The 19,165-nt window shown below is 52.5% G+C and overlaps 1 protein-coding gene across 1 annotated transcript; it reads left to right on the top strand.

The window, feature by feature from the left end:
• The first annotated feature begins 11,151 nt into the window (after positions 1 to 11,151).
• LTO1 (LTO1 maturation factor of ABCE1) lies at positions 11,152 to 18,448 on the top strand. Its single transcript, XM_040255273.1, has 5 exons — positions 11,152 to 11,338; positions 12,800 to 12,905; positions 13,975 to 14,045; positions 16,782 to 16,899; positions 17,155 to 18,448. The coding sequence occupies exons 1-5, from the start codon at positions 11,289 to 11,291 to the stop codon at positions 17,221 to 17,223; spliced, it is 414 nt and encodes a 137-aa protein (XP_040111207.1). The 5' UTR covers positions 11,152 to 11,288; the 3' UTR covers positions 17,224 to 18,448.
• The last annotated feature ends 717 nt before the right edge of the window (positions 18,449 to 19,165 follow it).

The following is a 19,165-nucleotide window of genomic DNA, read 5'->3' as shown; positions in this document are numbered from 1 at the left end:
GTAAAATTACTATGTTGGAAACTGTTAGTCATTCAGTTGTATCCGACTCTTTGGGACCCATGGACTGTAGCCCGCAAGGCTCCTCTGTCCATAGCATTCTCTAGGCAAGATTACTGGAGTGGGCAGCCATTCACTTCTCCGAGGGATGTTCCTGACCCAGGGATCGAACCCGGCTCTCCTGCATTGCGGGTGGATTCTTTACTGTCTGAACCACACGGAAGCCCCTGTGTTGGAAAGGGCAATGCGCATTTAAAACATTGCCAGAGGCTGTCAGACTGCATCCTCAGTTTATCCAGGGGCGATGTTAACCCGTGCTTGGGCACAGAGACAGACTTATCAGAAGCCCCGACCTCCATTTACTTTGGGGAGACTGAGAACAGGTGGTGATGATGCCTAACCCAGAGTTTCACCCACCACCCTCCCCAGCCCGGGCTGGGAGCCCTGCCTTCGCCATAGGCAAGGGCTGGCGGGGCCTGAGGCAGGCTGGGGGCTATGGGGGTCACCCCCTTCCTTGTCAACTCTTCTTTCACGGCCCAGGGTCCCAGGTGGAGTGACTGAGGCTGAAGCCTGGACCCCAACGCCAGCCCACGATGAATCTGAGACCTTGGATTGAAGCGGGACTCAGATTCAAGCCACCTGGCTGGACCAGGCTCCAGGACACCCCTGCGGGACTTGGAAAGCGGGGCTCCATAACCCGGCTTCTCCCATCAGAACCGGGTGACCTGTCCCCTGGCCCACGTTTTCTTCTCCCCATGTGTGATCTAAGGGCCCTGAGCCCACAGGGGCAGTGGGCCGGGGCTCCGTGATCAGTCCCAAGTGGGGGCCGGGCAGTCAGGGGGCTGAGTCGAGTTGCAGCAGAGGTGGCTGCCCCCGGCCCCCCGGCTTGGACATTTGCCTCTTCAAAGCCCAGTAGCTGTCCGGAGCCTTTGTGAGTAATGCTGATAAACTCCGTCTCCACGCCTGCTTTCAAGATGACAGTGATAACCTGAGGGTCTGACACACAGTGGGTCCTTATCGTGGTTATGGTTCCGGGCTGGAGAAGTGGAAGCTGGGGAGTAGAATGTTCCAGCACTCGTAGGCCGGCAACGATTGTGGGGTACAGGAGCCCTGGCGCAGGGCGGCGGCAGCTCGGGTGGGGCGGGAGCCCATCCGAAGCGCAATGGTGCCCCCAAGTGGCGGCTCCGGATCCAGAGGCTCGCGTTGCCAGCTCCCGCTCCATCCTCTCCATCCTTGAGCTCAGATTTCATCCTGGAGTTGATCATCGGCAGCCCACCCATCCTCTTTCGCAGACAACCCTCTCCCGGGAGGTGGGAGAGTCTCCTATCATGGACTCCGGGAGAGTGTGAAAGGAGGGGAACGCTTCATCCCTTCTGCAACCTGACATTAAAAATGTATTTATAATATTTATGAATTCATCCTATATTTCCCACGTGCCAGGTACTCATCCTTTTATTAGTCCTCCGAGGTGGGTATCAATATCCCTCCCATTTTACAGATGGGCAAACTGAGGCACCAGCAGGGGAATTCTACTAATGCCCAGTGGGTGAGACTCCATTTCAGATGCTGCCAAAGCTGGTTTCCTGCTGCAGAGCAGAGGAGGGAAGGGCAGGCTGTTGAGGACTGTTCCTCCTGTCCCCCAACCGTCATTGCCGGAGACTCCACTCTGGGCCTGACTGGGGGCTTCTGGATGCCATCTTCCAGCTGGGGAAGAAAGGGGAAGGGGCAGGGGCTGCCTGGAGGGGGAAGGGCTGTGGCGCTGGGAAAACCCATAGAGGGGTCCCAGGCGAGAGGGGCTAGAGCTGGGAGGCAGACACTGGAGGCCCAGAGCGGAGGCCCCTCTGAGGAAAGGAAGGGGTGTCGGCCACGTGGAGACCCTGGAGGGCCCCCACTCTGGGGTCATGAGTCACGTGTGCCCTGCAGGACGGATGGGTTGTGCCTTTGCCCATCATCTGACCTCGGCAGGCCCCTTCCATCTCTGGAACACCATGCCCGGCTGGACCAGTCACTGCCTGGTCGGGGGCTCTGCCTCTCCAGGCGCAGTACATTCCTAGAGGGCTGCCTCCCCTCCTGGTGAAAGATCTTTGAGCTCTGGGAAGAAACCCTTTCTCTGATCACCTTCTCTTTTGGGAAGGCTCTGTGGGCAAACACAGCCACGGTGGCCTCTGGCCCCTCCTCCCTCCAAGGAGCTGGGGGTTTGCTTCTCAGCCACCTGGGTCCCCTCACTTATTCATTCAACGGCCTCTCACTTACTTGTTCAACAACCATCTGTTGGGCATCCACACGGTGCTTGATCCTGCACAAAATGAGCTCTGCAGTTTTGGTGTCTATTGATACTAACACTCAAGGATGTTCATCTCGTCTTTTCCACCTTTGTGCCATGCTGTGCTCAGACGCCTGACTCTGCAACCCCATGGACTGTAGCCCGCCAGGCTCCTCTGTCCATGGGATTTCCCAGGCTAGAATACTGGAGTGGGTAGCCATTTCCTGCTCCAGGGGGGTCTTCTGACCCAGGGATTGAACTCGCATCTCTTATATCTCCTGTACTGACTGGCGGGGTGGGTTCTTTACCACTGCACCATCTGGGAAACTCCTGGGTTTGGAGAAACCACTGCTGGGCCCGTAATGGATTCTGTGTAAGTGAGAAATAGCCCTTCCTGGGTTAAGCCCCTGAGACAGCAGAGTTTCTTTGTTCCTGCAGCCCAGCCTAGCTCAGCCTAACACAAGGTGAGCAGTCTCCCCCTCTGACTTCCCTGTCCCCTGCCGTGGAGGGCTTGTTGCCCTGTCTTTGGGCTACTCTCCCCAAATCCTCTCTGCTTCTCAATCAGCGCATTACTCCTGGGGACCAGCCTGGGTTTAAGGAAGCAAGGAGTCTGGCCCTTGCTTCCTTCAAGAAAGGAAGTGGTGGTCAACCCTGCTTCTCCTTCCGGCACTTGGAATCGAAGGCTCTGCCTCTGTGGATCCCGGAGCAGAGGCAGAAAGACGAATGGCCGGGAGCTGGGGGGCTGGTCTCACACAGTCTGGTCCGCATCTCAGAGCTTGTCCTGCACAGCGCTGGCCTGTGCCGTTCAACCACCCAGGGGTCCCTGCTGCCTCGGGGGCAGAGACTGACCCCTGCTAGCCAGGGCCCTTCTCTAGGGCAGTGATCCCCAAGCTTTTTGGGAGCAGGGAAGATAATTTTTCCACCGTGTGGGAGGGGTGCGGGGGTTCGGGAGGTAATGCTCGTGATGGGGACCAGTCGGGAGCTGCAGGTGAAGCTCGGATGGCTCACTGGCCACCGCTCACCACCTGCCGTGCACTGCCTTCCTAACAGGTCTCCACGGGGGACCCATGCTTTAAGGTGCTCAAGGGACCCCTGGTGGTGGTCACGGGTCACAACTCAGGCTCCCCAGGTCTGCTTTCTGGCTGCGGGGGATTCTTGTGGAGGCAGGTGGAAAATGGCCCTCGCAGGCAGGCTCCAGAGCGCCTCTGGCAGGCAAGGAGCAGAAGAGATTCCACCAGAAAGGCTGGAAGGGACTCAGCCCCTGGATTCTCAGTTCCCTGCCCCAGCGGGTCACACTTGGATGAAAGCCTCAAGAGTATCTCTTTTTCCAATTGTGTTTTCACTTATGTTGGTAGAGAAACTGGCTGCAATGCAGGAGAGCCATGTTTGATCCCTGGGTTGGGAAGAGCCCCTGGAGCAGAAGACTACTACCCACTCCAGTATTCTGGCCTGGAGAGTTCTGTGGACGGAGGATACAGTCTGTGGAGTCTCAAAGAGTCGGACACGACTGAGCGACTGACAGTTTCACTTCATGATGCATATACTACAAGACGGAGATTTGTTTCCTGGAAGTGACTTGTCATTTAATGACTTCCGCTTAAGACATTGAAATCCGTTTTGTCCCCCTGATTATGAAAGGCTATGTTACTTTGTGATTTAAAAAAAATCAAACTCATAAAAACATAGAAAATAAATATTATTTATGATCTCATCAGTCCTATCCCCCAGAGAGGAAGCTCTGTAACTCAAGGACTTAGATAGGATTAATCTACACTAAGAAAGGGACCCCAAGTCTACAAATTAATTTTGAACATATATTAAAAACAGTCAGTATGCTTTCAGATTCCTTCTTCAACCACCACAGCAGCAAATGACACATTTTGTTTTTAACTTGGTTTGTTTTTTTCGTTCTAATAAAATGGTCGTGTTTCCAGGTCAGCCACTATAGAGCTCAGATCAGGTTTGGTTTGGTTCATTTTGGAGGTTGCCTACTATTTCACTGTGAATACAAAAATTAAAAAAAAATAATTTCCAATAAGAGAACACTTTCCAATCAACTTTGATGAAGTTTTTCATTTCAGTTATATCCACCTGGTTCTCTTTGAGAGAAGAATATACAAAACATTTCTATTTTTAAAACTGTGTTTTATTTGTTAATATGGTAGTTCCCTGGCTTCTCTTGTGGCTCAGCTGGGAAAGAATCTGCCTGTAATGTGGGAGACCTGCCTGGGTTCGATCCCTAGGTTGGGAAGATCCCCTGGAGAAGGGAAAGACTGCCCACTCCAGTATTCTGGCCTGGAGAATTCCATGGACTGTATACTCCATGGGGTCACAAAGAGTCAGACACAACCGAGAGACTTTCACTTCACTGGGAGTTGATTATACCAGCTCCTTTATATTTTTATAAATTATTTAATATTAATGTTTCAAAACCATTGGAATAAGTGCAATTAAGGCAGCTTTCAGAGGAAACTAAAAATGGAAGCTTAGAAAGTTCTATACCCTTGAAAGCCTTTTTAGATGGTTTTCTTTGTAACCATATAAACCATCCTTGTCTTTAAAATTAAATAGTTGTTTTCGGCTGTGTTGGGTCTTCGCTGCTGCACATGGACTTTCTCTAGTTGGGGTGCACCGGCTTCTCAGCGTGGTGGCTTCTCCTGTTACAGACCACGGGCTCTAGAGCACAGGCTCAGCTGTTGTGGTGCTTGGGTTTAGATGCCCCGTGGCATGTGGGATCTTAGTTCCTCAACCAGGGATCGAACCCATGTCCCCTGCATTAACCACTGGACCACCAGGGAATCCCCCAAACCATTTTTTAGTCCATTCAATTAGATGGAGAAATTTCAGTTCCTGAGATAAATATAAGCAAACATCACAGCATTTTCTCAGAAACTAGTTTAACAAGGAGAGAGATCAATTCTGATTTTTCCTGCTTGCTTCTTATGGGTTCAGTTGCTAACTTGGGCACCGAATTTGAAATTTAGCTTAAAATGTTGCAATAAATTATATTTGAACTTAAAACTTAGCCTTTTTCTACCTTCAAGGCCCTAGCTTTAAAGTCTGGTCCTTGTTAGAAAAGGAAGCAATTTGTGAAAACAATATTAAAAAGCCAAAATAATGTAATCAAACTCTTAGCCTTCAACGTCAAGACAATCTGTATTCAAAACAATATTTTGGGAACACAATCAGAGAAATAAATGCAGTGGCTGGGGGAAGTCCCTATAAAGCTTTAATTTTCAGACTAGTAATGTTGATTTTTGTAGCACATATAATCTTTCAAAGCTGTTGCACACTTCTTTAAAGCTTGAAATTAACTCGTGCTCTTCTGTATAAGTCTTTATACCCGTGAGTTTTACCATATAGCTATGTGAGTGCTCAGCTGTGTCCGACTCTTTGTGGCTCCGTGGACTGTAGCCCACCAGGCTCCTCTGTCCGTGGAATTTTCCAGGCAAGCATACTGGAGTGGGATGCCATTTCTTCCTCCAGGGAATCTTCCCAATACAGTATAATCATATCAGTTTCCCTGTGACAAAAGATAGAGCTTTTACTTTCTTTCAGCAGATAACGGTTTATGCTCATGACATGTATTTTATCTATGGAACAATAAGAGAACAGTTCCCTTACTTGGGATGTGTTTGCAATACAATGTGAAGTGTTTTGGGGGGGGGGTGTTGGATGTAAAGTTGTACATATATGAAGATTATTTTTCTGTGGAAATTTAAAGGGGAAAATGTGACAAAATTAGCAAAAATGAATCGGTGACCAGAGTGGATTTGTTTGCTTGCATATTTTGCCCTTTTTCTTACATCCCAAATGTTTTGTGATTTCATTTGTTTATGAAAATTGGACAAAAAAGCTAACAAAGAGAAGATAACAAAATAATACAAAGTCTACTTCACTTCATCTTCACAAATATATTTTTGTTGGACTTTTTATTTAAGTAACTCATGTTCACTATGTGAACACGGAATATTCAGAAAAAAATATAAAAGAGGAAATTTAAAATTACTGTAATTCCAAAATCTAGATATAATCACTGTTAACATTTGGGTATACTTACTTTAGTTTTTTAAAAGCATAATTATTGAATATCATTGGTATCAGAGTATATGTAGACCTTTTTCTTTATTTTTTACCCTTCGTTTCTATTTTTTTATTTGTATTTTTTAATTTAAGTATCATTGATTTCCCATATCACGTTTTAGGTGTACTGGATTTTTTTTCTCTTTTTCTTTAAACATCAGGATCCTTCTCTGTGACATTACTCTTATTTCAAATACTATTTTTGGCAGGCGCTTAAAAGTCTTCACTGCAAACATCCTACCATATATGTACCTTCCTCCTCACTTTGTCATCATAAGCTGCTTTCTCTTTCTGGCTTTTGTAGCTCATGCTATGATACTGCATTGGACATCATTGTACAAAAAATTTTCACTTTTCTCTGTTTATTTCCTTGAGCTGAAGTCCTAGAAAGGAAATTGCTAGGTAGAAGGGTAAAAACATTTAAAATGTCCTTCTTATCTTTTTGAACTGTTAGACCAAAAGGTAGCTTTAACTTAGGCATCTATGGACATTGACAGTATTTTCCTTCTAAAAATGATTATTTTTTTTTTCCATTTTGAAAAGGTAAAAAATGGGCTCATTCTTTTGATCCACATTTTTTTTTTTTTTTACTACTAGTACGTCTGTCTTTGCTATACTTTTGTTTGCCAGCAAACTATATTTTTCTTTTCTGTGAATTGTATACTCAAGTCCTTGGACCATGCTTTTCCCTGTTAAGACGCATTAATTTCTTACCCATTTTAACAGATTCTTCATAAACCAGAAATGGTATTCCTTTAGTTATAATATTTATGACCAATATTTCCCCAGATTATTCTTTGGTTTTCCATTTTGTTCATTACCACGTTTGTGTGTGTGTGTGCTCAGGCGCTTCAGTCGTGTCCGACTCTGTGCGACCCTGTGGATTACAGCCCACCGGGCTCCTCTGTCCATGGGATTCTCCAGGCAAGAACATTAGAGTGGCTGCCATGCCCTTCTCCAGGGGACCTTCCCCACCCAGTGATCAAACCCGAGTCTCCTGCGCCTTCGGCAGGGCAGGTAGATTCTTTACCCCTGAGCCACCTGGGACGTCCTATTACCACGCATGCTTGGACTTGCATAAATTTGCATTGATTTTCCCTTTGTGATTTCCCCCATGGCTTTCATGTGTTAAAAACAAATCTCCATACTTACCTAAATGTTCCACCTAAATTTTTAAATGTCTTGCTTTTTTCTTTAAAAAAAAAAAAAGGTCTCTAATTCATTTAGAACTATTTTGATGAATGGTATGAGATATAAAGGCTTTCCGGATGGCACAGAGATAAAGAATCCACCTGCTAGCACAGAAGACGCAGGAGACACAGGAGATACCCGTTTGATCCGTGGGTTGGGAGGATTCTCTGGAGAAGGAAATGGCAACCCATTCCAACAGTCTTGCTTGGGAAATTCACGGACAGAGGAGCCTAGTGGGCTACAGTCTATGGAGTCACAAAGAATCAGACAGGGCTGAGTGATTGAGTACATGAGAGATACTGAAGGACCTAAGCTACTCCATTTTGTTAAAGAAGACTCCATTTTGTAAAAATTCCTGGAAAAGAGCTTTTTGGAAACCCCTTAACCTCACCTCACCACCCTGGGACCAATCAGAACCCATGGCAAGCCCGGGAAATGGGAACCAATCAGAACCCAACACCTAACCCTTCCACAGAAGGTAACCAGTTAGACGTCTCCCAACCCGGAAACTCCCGGTTTTCAAATTTTTCGCGGAAGAATACCCTATATAAACAATGAAACCCAGAGCTCGGGGCTCCTCCCTATAGCTGCTGCGTTGGTATCAGTGGGAGCCCCAGCTCGAGCTTGCTAATAAAAACTCTCTTGCTTTTGCATCGGATATTGGCTCGGTTGAGTTCAGTTCAGTCGCTCAGTCGTGTCCGACTCTTTGCGACCCCATGAATCACAGCACGCCAGTCCTCCCTGTTCATCACCATCTCCCGGAGTTCACTCAGACTCATGTCCATCGAGTCCGTGATGCCATCCAGCCATCTCATCCTCTGTCATCCCCTTCTCCTCCTGCCCCCAAATCCCTCCCAGCATCAGAGTCTTTTTCAATGAGTCAACTCTTCTCATGAGGTGGCCAAAGTACTGGAGTTTCAGCTTCAGCATCATTCCTTCCAAAGAAATCCCAGGACTGATCTCCTTCAGAATGGACTGGTTGGATCTCCTTGCAGTCCAAGGGACTCTCAAGAGTCTTCTCCAACACCACAGTTCAAAAGCATCAGTTCTTCGGCGCTCAGCCTGGATATCGGCTCCCTGGTGGTCATTGGGAGATTTCGCGACTTGGGCATAACAATACATGGAACTTGACTTTTCCCAGACAACAAGTTTTCCCATTTTAGTGATTGATGAATATCCCTTTCCCCCATTAATTCACGGTGCTTTTTATCCCGCGGGAAGGTTTTACATTTCCTGAGTCCCCTTCCAGGCCATTCCATCCCTATTTCCTTCGTCTGTCTATTCCTGAACAGACATGCTGCAGTATTATTCCGGATACTGTTGTTTAGTCACTAAGTTGTGCCTGGCTCTTTCCAACCCTATGGACTGTAAGTCCTCCAGACCCCTCTGTCCATGGGATTGATTTCCCAGGCAAGAATCCTGGAGTGAGTTGCCATTTCCTTCTCCAGGGGATCTTCCTGACCCAGGGACAGAACCCACGTCTCCTGCATTGGCAGATGGGTTCTTTACCACCGAGCCACACAGGAAGCCATATTTTTATGGAGACTTTCTCTTTACACATCTGGTATAGCAAGTCCTCCATATCATTCTCTCTTTCAAAAGCATCTTAGTTATTCTTACCAACTTATTCATCCTGATGAAATTTATTTATTATTTTTTTGTTGCTTTGGCTGCACTGGGTCTTTGTTGTGGCTCAAGGGTTTAGTTGCTCCACGGCATATGGGATTTTGCTTCCCTGACCATGGATTGAACCTGCATCCTCTGCACTGGAAGGTGGATTCTTAACCACTGGATCACCAGGGGAGCTCCCAGATGGAATTTAGAGTTTGACACATTTCCCCCAGATCCTGTGGAAACTGGGGTCGCATTTCTTCCTGTCTTGGGGGGGGCAGTTATTCTTGTATAGGTTCTGCTCAATCTTATTTCTAAGAAACTATTGTGACCATGGGGAAGTGGATTTCCCTGAGTATCCCTGCTCAGACCACTACTAATCATTGTTAGAATAACGAAAAGCAAGTGATTTTTTTTTGGCGATTCAACTGCATAGGTACTTACTGAACTGTATTACAAATTCTGAGAGGGTCTTAAGTGCTTATTTTGAAATTTCTAGATGGACCACCACACCTACATATAATGGCACTTTGTTGTCTTTTTTCCCCAAAGATAGTTAAGACTTCTTGCTCAATTTTGTTGCACTGATTAGGTCTACTGGATGTGTTCAAAGCATTCTCGCTTTACTCCTGATTTTAACAGGAAAGCTTTTGGTAACTCATATCTATGTTCCACTGTGGCTGATAGTTTGACATACCTTTTAAAAATCGTGTCCAGGAAGTACCTGCCATGGAAATGACAAATGGGAGGACTAACACTAGAAGCTTTTTTTTTTTTTTTTAAAGGGGGGATGCCTTCAGCTGGACAGAGGGATCTGGGGGTTGTTAATTACAAATCCTTTTGTGCTGATTCTTGACTCTCTGCCTGAATTACGAATAGGTCTACTTTTACTTGTGGCTCAGCTGGTAAAGAATCCACCTGCAAAGTGGGAGATGGGGGTTCAATCCCTGAGTTGGGGAGATCTTCTCCAGTATTCTGGCCTGAAGAACTCCATGGTCTGTATAGTCCCTGGGGCGGCAAAGAGTCGGACATGACTGAGCCACTTTCACTCACTACTTTTACTGGGGCTTCCCTCGTGGCTCAGATGGTCAAGAATCTGCCTGCAATGCCGGAGATCTGGGTTCGGTCCCTGGGTTGGGAAGATTCCCCTGGAGAAGGGAATACCAACCCATTCCAATATGCTTACCTGGAGAATTCCATGGACAGAGGATCCTGGCAGTCTATGGCCCATGGGGTGGCAGAGAATCAAACACGACTGAGCGACCAACACTTCCCCTTTCTTTCTGCTTTTGCTTTATTCTTATAAAAACACAAACACTTTTATTTATAGTTTTCAAAGAACTCTAAAGTTTTAAGAACGGATGCCAACAGTTACTCATTGAGTGTTAAGAGGACCTAGGCTGTTCCTGTCACCTACTGCTGTTTCAGATTCCCGGGGGGTCGGGTCAGCCCTGCGTTGTTTCTCGAACAAAAGCCCAAATGCCCTGGAATACTGTTATGGTGGATTCAGTGGCCTTTTAGGTGGGGAGTCTCAAGTCTGACTTGGTCCTGGAAGGTGGCCCCTGGCTGTGGATCGGGGTCGGCGGGGGACCGGGCCACTCTTGTCTGGGTACTGTCTCCACTCCGCGAATTGCGTTTCCTGGAACATTTTCCCCCCAAACCCCAAGGGCCCAGAGTCTCTTGGCCAGAGCTCCGGGAGGCGTTTGGTTCTTTGATAAATTTTCCAAGTTTCTTTCCCTGGTCCTTTCTGAGCCGCTGTGGGCAGTTCGGTGGCCTCTGCCTGGTTTTGGGAAAGTGAGATCACGGGTCAGCCCCGCGTGGCCAGGTGGATGCTCCAGGTGGGGACCGACCAACAGGCTCGCGGCCCGAGCCGGGGGGCGGGGCAAGGGGCCTCGGGGCGGGGCCGCGTCCCGGCCTAGCCCCGCCCAGCGCCGCCGCCGCCGCGCACGCGCCCTGGGCCTGCCCCGGCGCGTGCTGAGCCCTCCGGCGTGCCGTCGTTACCCGGCCTGCCCCGCGCGGTCGCCGCCGGAAGTGAACTTGGCGTCGCGAGTGGCCGGGGTTTCCGTGAGTTGAGGCCTCGCGTGTCTGCGGCTCCATCGCGGGGCGTCGGAGTCCGACGGGCGGGGGCTGGTCGGGGGCCGCCATGGCCGGGGATCAGGACATGTTCGACGCTGTCGTGATGGCAGATGAGAGGTGGGTGGGTCGGGGCCCCCAGCCCTGGCGTGTCGGCTCTCAGCCTTGGGCTGCGGCCCTGGGGGAGCGCACTGGGGTCCCGGGGGCAGCCGGCGCGGGAGGGCCCAGGATGCTGGTACTTCCCCTTCTCGGGCGAGCGCCAGGCGCCCAGCTGCTCCTCAGGACCCGCCTCCCTCCTCCGGGGCTGCCCCCATGCATCTATCTGCTCGGCCTGGTGACTGCCTCCCTCCAGGGACGCCCCCTCCTCGGGTGGGGCGGACCTCTGCTATCTGGGCGCTGCCCACCTCTTTCTCTTTCCTCAGTAGTAGGACAGACGGCCGCATTCACGGACAGGCTCATCAAGGTGTCAGGCGTCTTCCTTTTCCCTCCTGAGCCCCTGGGCAGCGCTTAGGGGCTGTGACAGGGCAGGGGTGGCGGCGGGTGGGGGTGGTGGAGCTCTTGGCTGCTTTGATGGCTGTCTTCTAGTGCCCAGCCCGCTTGAGACATCGATAGACGTCCCTGAGAAAGAGGGAGCAGGAAGCGATCAGTCGCTGACAGTTCATTTGGCACTTGCTGTGAGCTGCAGGCTGAACTAAGCCTTGTACCCCCATTATCTGTTTTATCCCGACTTGTGGACTAGATCCCGTCTTTGCGATGGGGAGGCAAGGTCACTCCGGGCGCGGGAGCCAGTATAAGTGGGCATGACACACTTGGCCTCGCCGGGTGCTCCAGCAAGCCCTTTTCACTTCGGTGGCCCGTGGGTTGTGACAGTTCCGCTGCCGGCCCCTGTAAGTCAGAGCCTGTATTCTACCACAGGCCCTGCAGTCGTGGTACACTTTGCAGCCAGTGTTCTTGCCTGGAGAATCCCAGGGACAGGGGAGCCTGGTGGGCTGCCGTCTCTGGGGTTGCACAGAGTCGGACAGGACTGAAGCAACTTAGCTGCAGCAGCAGCAGATGGCACTTTTCTCTGCCTGGCTTCTGAAGTGTGATGGAAAGCCTGGTGCAGACGGCAGAGTTTCGTTTGTCTGTCTGTTTTGAAGCACTTGCCCAAACAGTCTAGCTTACAGACTCACAGAACTGGGGCTGCTGACTAAGTCACTGCGGAAATTTCAAAAAGCGGATTCCTGAACTTTAGTGAGACGAAGGGCAAGGCTCCTGGATTTGTATCTTTGGGATTTTCCTGTGTGTTTCCAGTATTCTCCCTGGTTTGGGAATCCCTGATTTAGCCCAGCTTCCTCATTGTATTGTAGAAGAGCTGAATTTGGCTTCAAGAAGTACAGCGACTTGCCACAGCAGAGGCTCAGGGAGGGGTGGAGCTGACGTTGGACCTAAGTTTTATGGTTCAGGTTCTCTTATTTTTCTGTGATGCTAGGTCTCGTCTTGCAATCTGGGTCTAGGTCTGGGTCACGTGGAGGAGACGAGTTTTTCCAGGAAGAATCCTCTTTCTCCTGTTTATTTAGACTTGCTGCTTCTCCGCCACAGGTTTCACGGGGAAGGGTACCGGGAAGGCTATGAAGAAGGAAGCAGTTTGGGTATGATCGAAGGGAGATGGCACGGCACGCTCCATGGAGCTAAAGTCGGATCTGAAGTGAGTAGGGACCTCCCCCTGCCCCACCGCCACCTAGAAAGGAGTCCTGTTCTTTTACTGTTGACAGTTTACTTTGATGGTCAGTATGATCAAGCCACAATTTCAGGCCTCTTAAAATGGCAGTAGGCTAGGTAGACTGTGGATGGCGGTGTATTCTTAGGACAGAGCCTGCAGAGCCTGTGCTGTGTGGCGATGACCCAGGCAGGTGGGCTGGAGGAAAAAGAAGCCCCTCGTCACCTCAGTGGATATCGAGTGTCGTGGTGCCAAGTCCTCCTGCAGAGGGTGAGCACTCTGGTGTCGCGTGAGAGCATGCCGTGGATATTTACACAGGAATTCCAACAAATCACTGATTGTCCTTTTCTCCCGCCTTTTGTCTCCTGGATGGGCCCTCATGTACAGGTGACTGGCCGTAAACAGCGAAGTCTGAGGCCACTGGAACTGTATTAGGCATCTGTGGCTTCAAAACAAAATCAGTACAAGGCATGTGGCCTTAAGACAACCAGTGTTACTTATCTCACAGAGGTCCTGGGGGTCCGTGGTCCAGAAGCAGCTGAACTGGGTGGTTCTGGCTCAGGGCCCCTGATGCTGGAGTTAAGAGTCAGCCACTCAAAGGCTTGCCTGGGGCCAGAAGAGGTGCTTGTCAGATGGCTCGCCCCCTTGGCGTCTTCAGCACGTGGACTTCTGCTTAGGGCCGCCCAGGCGTCCCCCTGACCCTGTGTGGGTGGCCCAGGTGGGCAGGGCAGAGGCGACACTGCACTTTAACACCTAAATCCGGAGGTCACGTGCCGCCTCCTCGTCTGTGTTCTGCTCATCTCGGCCACCCGATACAGTCGGGAGACCCCGCAGGCACAGTACCAGTGGAGCGGGGAGGCGGGGCCAGTGGGCTGCCTTGGAGGCCGGCTGTCCCGCTGATAGCTCAACCTCTGACCTCCATTTCCTGCTCCAGCACAAGAAGAAGCGCCCTGTGCCCCTCCCGCCCTCCCCCACTTTAGTTTCGAGAGGTTGATAATTAGATCAAATACAGCGCTCAGTTATTCATTGCACTCTTAAATGTCTCGTCAATTCACAGATTGGGTGCTACCAAGGCTTCGCATTTGCTTGGAGAGGTCTCCTGCACGGTTGCGCCACTGAGAGAGACAGGTAAGGCCAAACCTCCTTTCTTCTTTGGCGTCTGGACCAGAGTTGCGGTTCCGTGGCGCGCCCTGTTCGCGAGTGGTTAGAATCTCAGTCTCCTCATCTGTAAAATGGAGAAGATAATCGAGCTGAAATAACCTCATGCAGTTGTTACAAGGTTTACAGGAAATAGTGCCTAGCAGGTGCGGGCCCGTTTGGGGTGTTGGATGATTACCTACTGTTTTCTCAAGGGTCCTCTGATCTCCCCCGCCTTTTCCCTGGAGGTCTTCAAGCACTCCCTGCCAGTCAAGGCAGGTTAAAAACGATTTTATCTTCTCGTTTCCCCTGAGCTTCTGATAAACAGAGCACGGTAGTCTGGGTGTGATCCAGGCTTAGAAATGGTGACTCCACCGTCATTGGGACTTTTTACGTAGCCAGAAGGTCTAACGAGGTGATCGGGCCCGTGTGTTTCGCCCATGTCAGGAAGCGCTAAGGAGCTGTTAGCTGTCCTTTGTAGCGTTTGAAGCCTTCTGCACCTGTCAGAAGTTACGGGTGCCGCTTCCCGAAACCCCAGGACCCTGTCCCCACCCGCGGTCTTCACTCTTCACCCACCTGTGAAAGGCTGTGCTGCCGCTCAGGGGAGCCCACGCGGGACTTCAGCGGCTGCCCGTCATTCGGATGCCTGGTGGCTTTGCCTGGCCAGGGCGGGGCTCCAGGAGCGTGAGTGGCAGGGCGCGGAAGCCGCATTCCCCCGTCCACGCGACTTGTCATCTTCTTTGGAATGCTTTGAATTTCTAGAATTTGTGCCACTGCTGTATCCACGTGTCAGAGCAGGGGTGCCCAAGACAGGGTCTGGGTGATTCTGGGGTCGCTGCTGTCTGACCTGTCCCATTACTCATCAGTGGGATCTGACAAGCTTGTCCACCACGCAGGCCACCTCGAGGAGGTTTTCCTCTAGAGACCCAGTGGGCGGTGGCATAGCCGGTGATCTGGCTGGGACGGTGGGTGGCAGCGTGTGGCAGCACTGGGCGGCGGTCAGGGCTGAAGGTGCCTCTGCCCTCCTGGCCCGCGAAGGTGGGGGTGGCGTGCCTGGTCTTGGAATTCTCCAGCAGCCTCCCCTTGTCCCTTTGCTGGTGTCTGCAGCGCATGGAGGGTGTGAAGGTTCCTGTACCTGGGGGCTGCCAACTCACACCCCAGGGCAGGGTCCCCCCCCCAACCCCGCTGCCGTCCTAAAGCCGTGTCCCGAGGCTCCATCAGGGGGAGGGTCACGTGGGTTGTGTCAGGGCTGGTGGGAGCCCCGCTGCTCCCACCCCACCAGCGGAGCCTGGTGGTCTCTGAACCACAGCCTAAACCCCTTCATCTTAGAGAAGTGATTTTTGGATTTTCTAAGTCTCTACAGTTTAAAAAAACAACGGTGGAACGCAGACAGAGGGCCTCCCGCTGCCTTATGTTCCAAGTAAGGATGTTAGAGGAGAAGCGCCCGCCCTGTGCAGCCTCCCTCAGTGAAGCCGGGGGCTTCTCACCCGGAGAAGGCGTGTGGGGGCCCGTCTCAGCCTGCAGGACCGTGGCTTTCTGACCCTCCCCGAGATGCCCTGCCCTCCCGCAGGCCGGTGGAGCCCCGTTTTCCTGACCTGATCATGAGCGGGCCACACCCCCACCGTGCACCGGTCTTGACCGTGCGCCAGGCCGTGCGTCTGGAGCAGCTGCAGTGACCAGCCGTCGGGCGGGGCTGCTCGCTGCCTTGAGAGTGGGCGGTGGTCCCCGCGTCCGGCACGCACAGCGGTTCCCATGTGTGGGCATCTGCCTTCTGTCTGCTGGAACCGAGCGCCTTGTTGCTTTCCTTCACTCGCTGTGATGCTTCGCGGGTTTGTGTTTTCCCTGAGAGGCAGCTGTCGTAATTCTTGTAAACTGGTTTCAGAACAGGAAATGTGAGCGGGTCCTGGTCGCTTTGAATGGCTGTCGCTTCATAAGGGACAAGTCCTTCGAGATTCCCTGGGAACAGATCCCTAGTATGCTCCTGATGCCCAGTGACCAGAGGTGGGCAGGGTCGCTTGCCTGTGACCCAGAAGGGCGCCTGCCCTTCCCAGTGGGAGCCCTGGCCTCCAGGGTGTGGTGGAGACTGACCGTTACTCAGCGCTCTTCTGTGGCAAGCCCTGGGCTTTCTCTGGGTTACTGATCCTCCTGAACCTGGCAGGTGGCCATCAGGGCCCCATTTTACAGATGAGGACGCCGAGGCCCAGAGCCGTGAAGTCCCTGAGTGCCTCGGGGCAGTCCTGCTCCAGGCTCAGCCCCTCGTCTTCCTGGGGAAGGGGGCTGAACTCAGGCAGCAGATGCTGTGGACAGAGCAGGCCTGGTGTTTACCTGCTGTTAAACTCCCTGAGGCCCTGGGTGGGAAGGTTCTGGAGCCGAGAAACCCCCCAGATGGGAGCAGGCGTGGCCACGCCCAGCGCTCTCTCCTTCTGGCTCTGTCTGCTCCAGGCTCAGGCCTGGGGACCGGTGGTCTGGGTGCTTGTCATGTTGCCTCGGCCGCTGGTCCAGGCTGGAGCCGGCCTGGTGAGGTCAGTTCTCACCTGATGTCGGGCGTGGGGGGGCGGGTGCCCGTTGCCAGGCGGGGGCAGGTTGTTAGTGTGATGACCGTTAGCCGCCAGCTCCTGAACCCCGGCGTGCTCAGCACTGCTGCCTTAAGGGCCGTGCCCGGCACCTGTTGCATAGGCCGAGCCTGCCATGCCGGGGACTGAAGGTCTTTCTTTCTGTGTTTTACAGCAAAAAGATGAAGGTCTTAGAGGCATTGATCAGGATGATTCAGAAGTTCCCTTACGATGACCCTACTTACGATAAACTTCATGAAGACTTAGACAGAATTAGAGGGAAGTTTAAGCAGGTTTGTGTCCCACGTGTTTCTCTTTGATCGGGGTGCCCGTCTTAGGCGTGGCTGGGCGCCCCGGGGGCTCCCTTTGCTAACGGTTTTGGGGTCACCAGTGCCATATCTTTGGTCCATAAAGCAAGTCCTTGTGACCTCGCTGTGAGGAAACCGGGGCCATCCAGGGAGCAGGCGCGAGGACCTCATGGAGGGTGGTGGCCTCGAGTGAGGTCTGCGCTCATTTAAAAACCCACCTTCTTCCTCTTGTGATTCCAGCTTTGTTCATTATTGAATGTTCAGCCCGACTTTAAAATCAGCGCAGAAGGTTCTGGATTTTCATTCTGAGGACAACAGATGAACAAAGATGGGACATCGAGGAGCAGATGTTCACATGTTAAGTGTTGAAAAACGTGATTAAAAGCAAGACAGTGAGGAGGATTCATCGTTTTACAGGGTCGGGTCCAGTTTGGCCGGTGAAAGGGCCCCCTTCCCCGAGGTGCCCCCGCGTGGCCTGCGTCTTCCCCCGCTGGGGGCCCCTCCGCACAAGCCCGTCCTGGGTCGGGTCCTGTCTGCCCCGCAGTCTGGGCATGGCCCTGGCAGAGCCCTCGAGGGCTGCTCGTCTCCGCTCCAGGGTTCAGGCCGCTGGCACATGGGTTCCCGCCACCTGGCAGGCCCGGCTGGATCCCGACCTGGCACTGGGCGGAAGAAGCACCCGTTACTCCCCGGGCTTCGGTCAGTGCTCAGAGGGGCCGTTTTTTAAAATGGAGGACAGGGCTGGCATGGCCGGGGTGACGGGCGCGGTGGCACACATTGCCCTTGAGGTGTGTGACCTGCCCTGGTGTTTCATTTATTCCCTTTGGGAGCCCAAGAGGCAGGCGTTACTCAAGGTTTATGGAGGACCCCGAGGCCTGAGAGACCGCCCGGTCCAAGGTGCCCTGGGACACACGCTCACACCCACAGGCCCATGGTTCCCTGCCCGTGGTCAGTGCTGTGCTCGTAGCCTCCTGTGCCATGACGTGGGCATCTGGCTGAGAGGAGGAGAGGCTGGCCCTGTGCCTGGGGAGCCAGGATGTGCTCTTCTGTGTCCCCGGGTGTGGGGAGGTAACTCGTTTTAAAAATGGTCCCCGGGGGAGATCTGAAGGCCGCCGCGCCGTGTGCAGATGCCTTGGGGTCGCTGTGAGTCTAGTCCAACTTTTAAAATCCTCCCAGAGCGTCTGGGTGCGCTCTGCTTCCCTGGCAGCCGCTGAGGGTCCCTGCGGGGCCTGGATGTTGGGCCCCCAGGCGCCGAGGAGGGAGGGTCGGTGTCTAGAGGCTGGTGGACGCGCTGTGGCTCCGTCCCGTGCATCTCACCGTGCGTTTCTGGCCTGCAGCCCCTTCTCAGCTCTGGGCAGGCCGGGCCTCGGCCGCGCCGTCGTCACAGGGACCACCAGCTCATCTCCGTCCAGCAGGGTGGAGGGCTCTCTTTGTTGTTTTCCTGGGCGGAATTTTGTGTTTCCTAAGCTAGCTGTTTGGATAATGTATTATTTTTATAATTGGAGAAAAAAAAATAAACAGCATTTTTAAAGCCAAAGGCTGTCTGGGACCCATTTGATATGACTTCTAGTGAATTCGTTCCTTCCTCCATGGTATTTGGGGTTGAGGAACCAGGGCCACACCGGGTGGCCCCCTTTTGTGTTTGTGTCTGGCTTTAACTAATACACGTGGAGGCGGCTTCCGTGGGAGGGCGGTCCTGCTGCCCCCTGCCCCTGCTCCCGGCCCCTTGCGCGTCTCCCTTCCCCGCTTTCCCTCTTGTCCCGTCTCGGCCTCTCCCGTGCCCGGTGTCAGCCAGCCCCCCAGCAGCCCCCCAGCAGCCCCTTGCTCTCCCCCATCCCATGGGGCTCAGCTGCCTTGTCGCTGGTCCTCAGGGCCTCTGGACCCTGGGCTTGCCCTGTGCCCGCCCGGCTCCTTCATGGAGGACGAGACCCCGTGGCCGGGAACCCTTGCTCACCAGAGAGACATCCTGGATCATAGTACAGAGTCCCCATTCCATCGCTCACACTCTGACCCCACTATGCCGCCTCCAGCTAGGGGGTCTGGAGAGCTTGCTTTTCTGGCTGATGGAATGGTGGAGGATGCTGAGGGGCTTTGGGGGAAGGAGGAGATGGGATCTCTTTTGGAAGTTGTCCCGTGGGGCTGTGATACTGGAATTTTGACAGGCAGCTACTGATGGAGCCACCCCTGCGCCTGTAGGGCCGAACCAGGGGGACCCCCTGATGTCCCCGAGCAGCTGTGCCAACCAGCTCCTGAG

This window comes from Oryx dammah, unplaced genomic scaffold (genome assembly GCF_014754425.2).
Source record: "Oryx dammah isolate SB20612 unplaced genomic scaffold, SCBI_Odam_1.1 HiC_scaffold_15, whole genome shotgun sequence".
NCBI classification, from domain to species: domain Eukaryota; kingdom Metazoa; phylum Chordata; class Mammalia; order Artiodactyla; family Bovidae; genus Oryx; species Oryx dammah.
Note: the sequence above shows the minus strand (reverse complement) of the source record. Positions and strands in the feature narration are given on the sequence as shown.

Coding starts and splice junctions, on each gene's coding strand:
- LTO1 (XM_040255273.1), top strand. CDS start 11,289: ATGGCCGGGGATCAGGACATGTTCGACGCTGTCGTGATGGCAGATGAG. Junction 11,339..12,799: donor GTCGTGATGGCAGATGAGAG/GTGGGTGGGTCG, acceptor TCTCCGCCACAG/GTTTCACGGGGAAGGGTACC. Junction 14,046..16,781: donor TGCGCCACTGAGAGAGACAG/GTAAGGCCAAAC, acceptor TGTGTTTTACAG/CAAAAAGATGAAGGTCTTAG.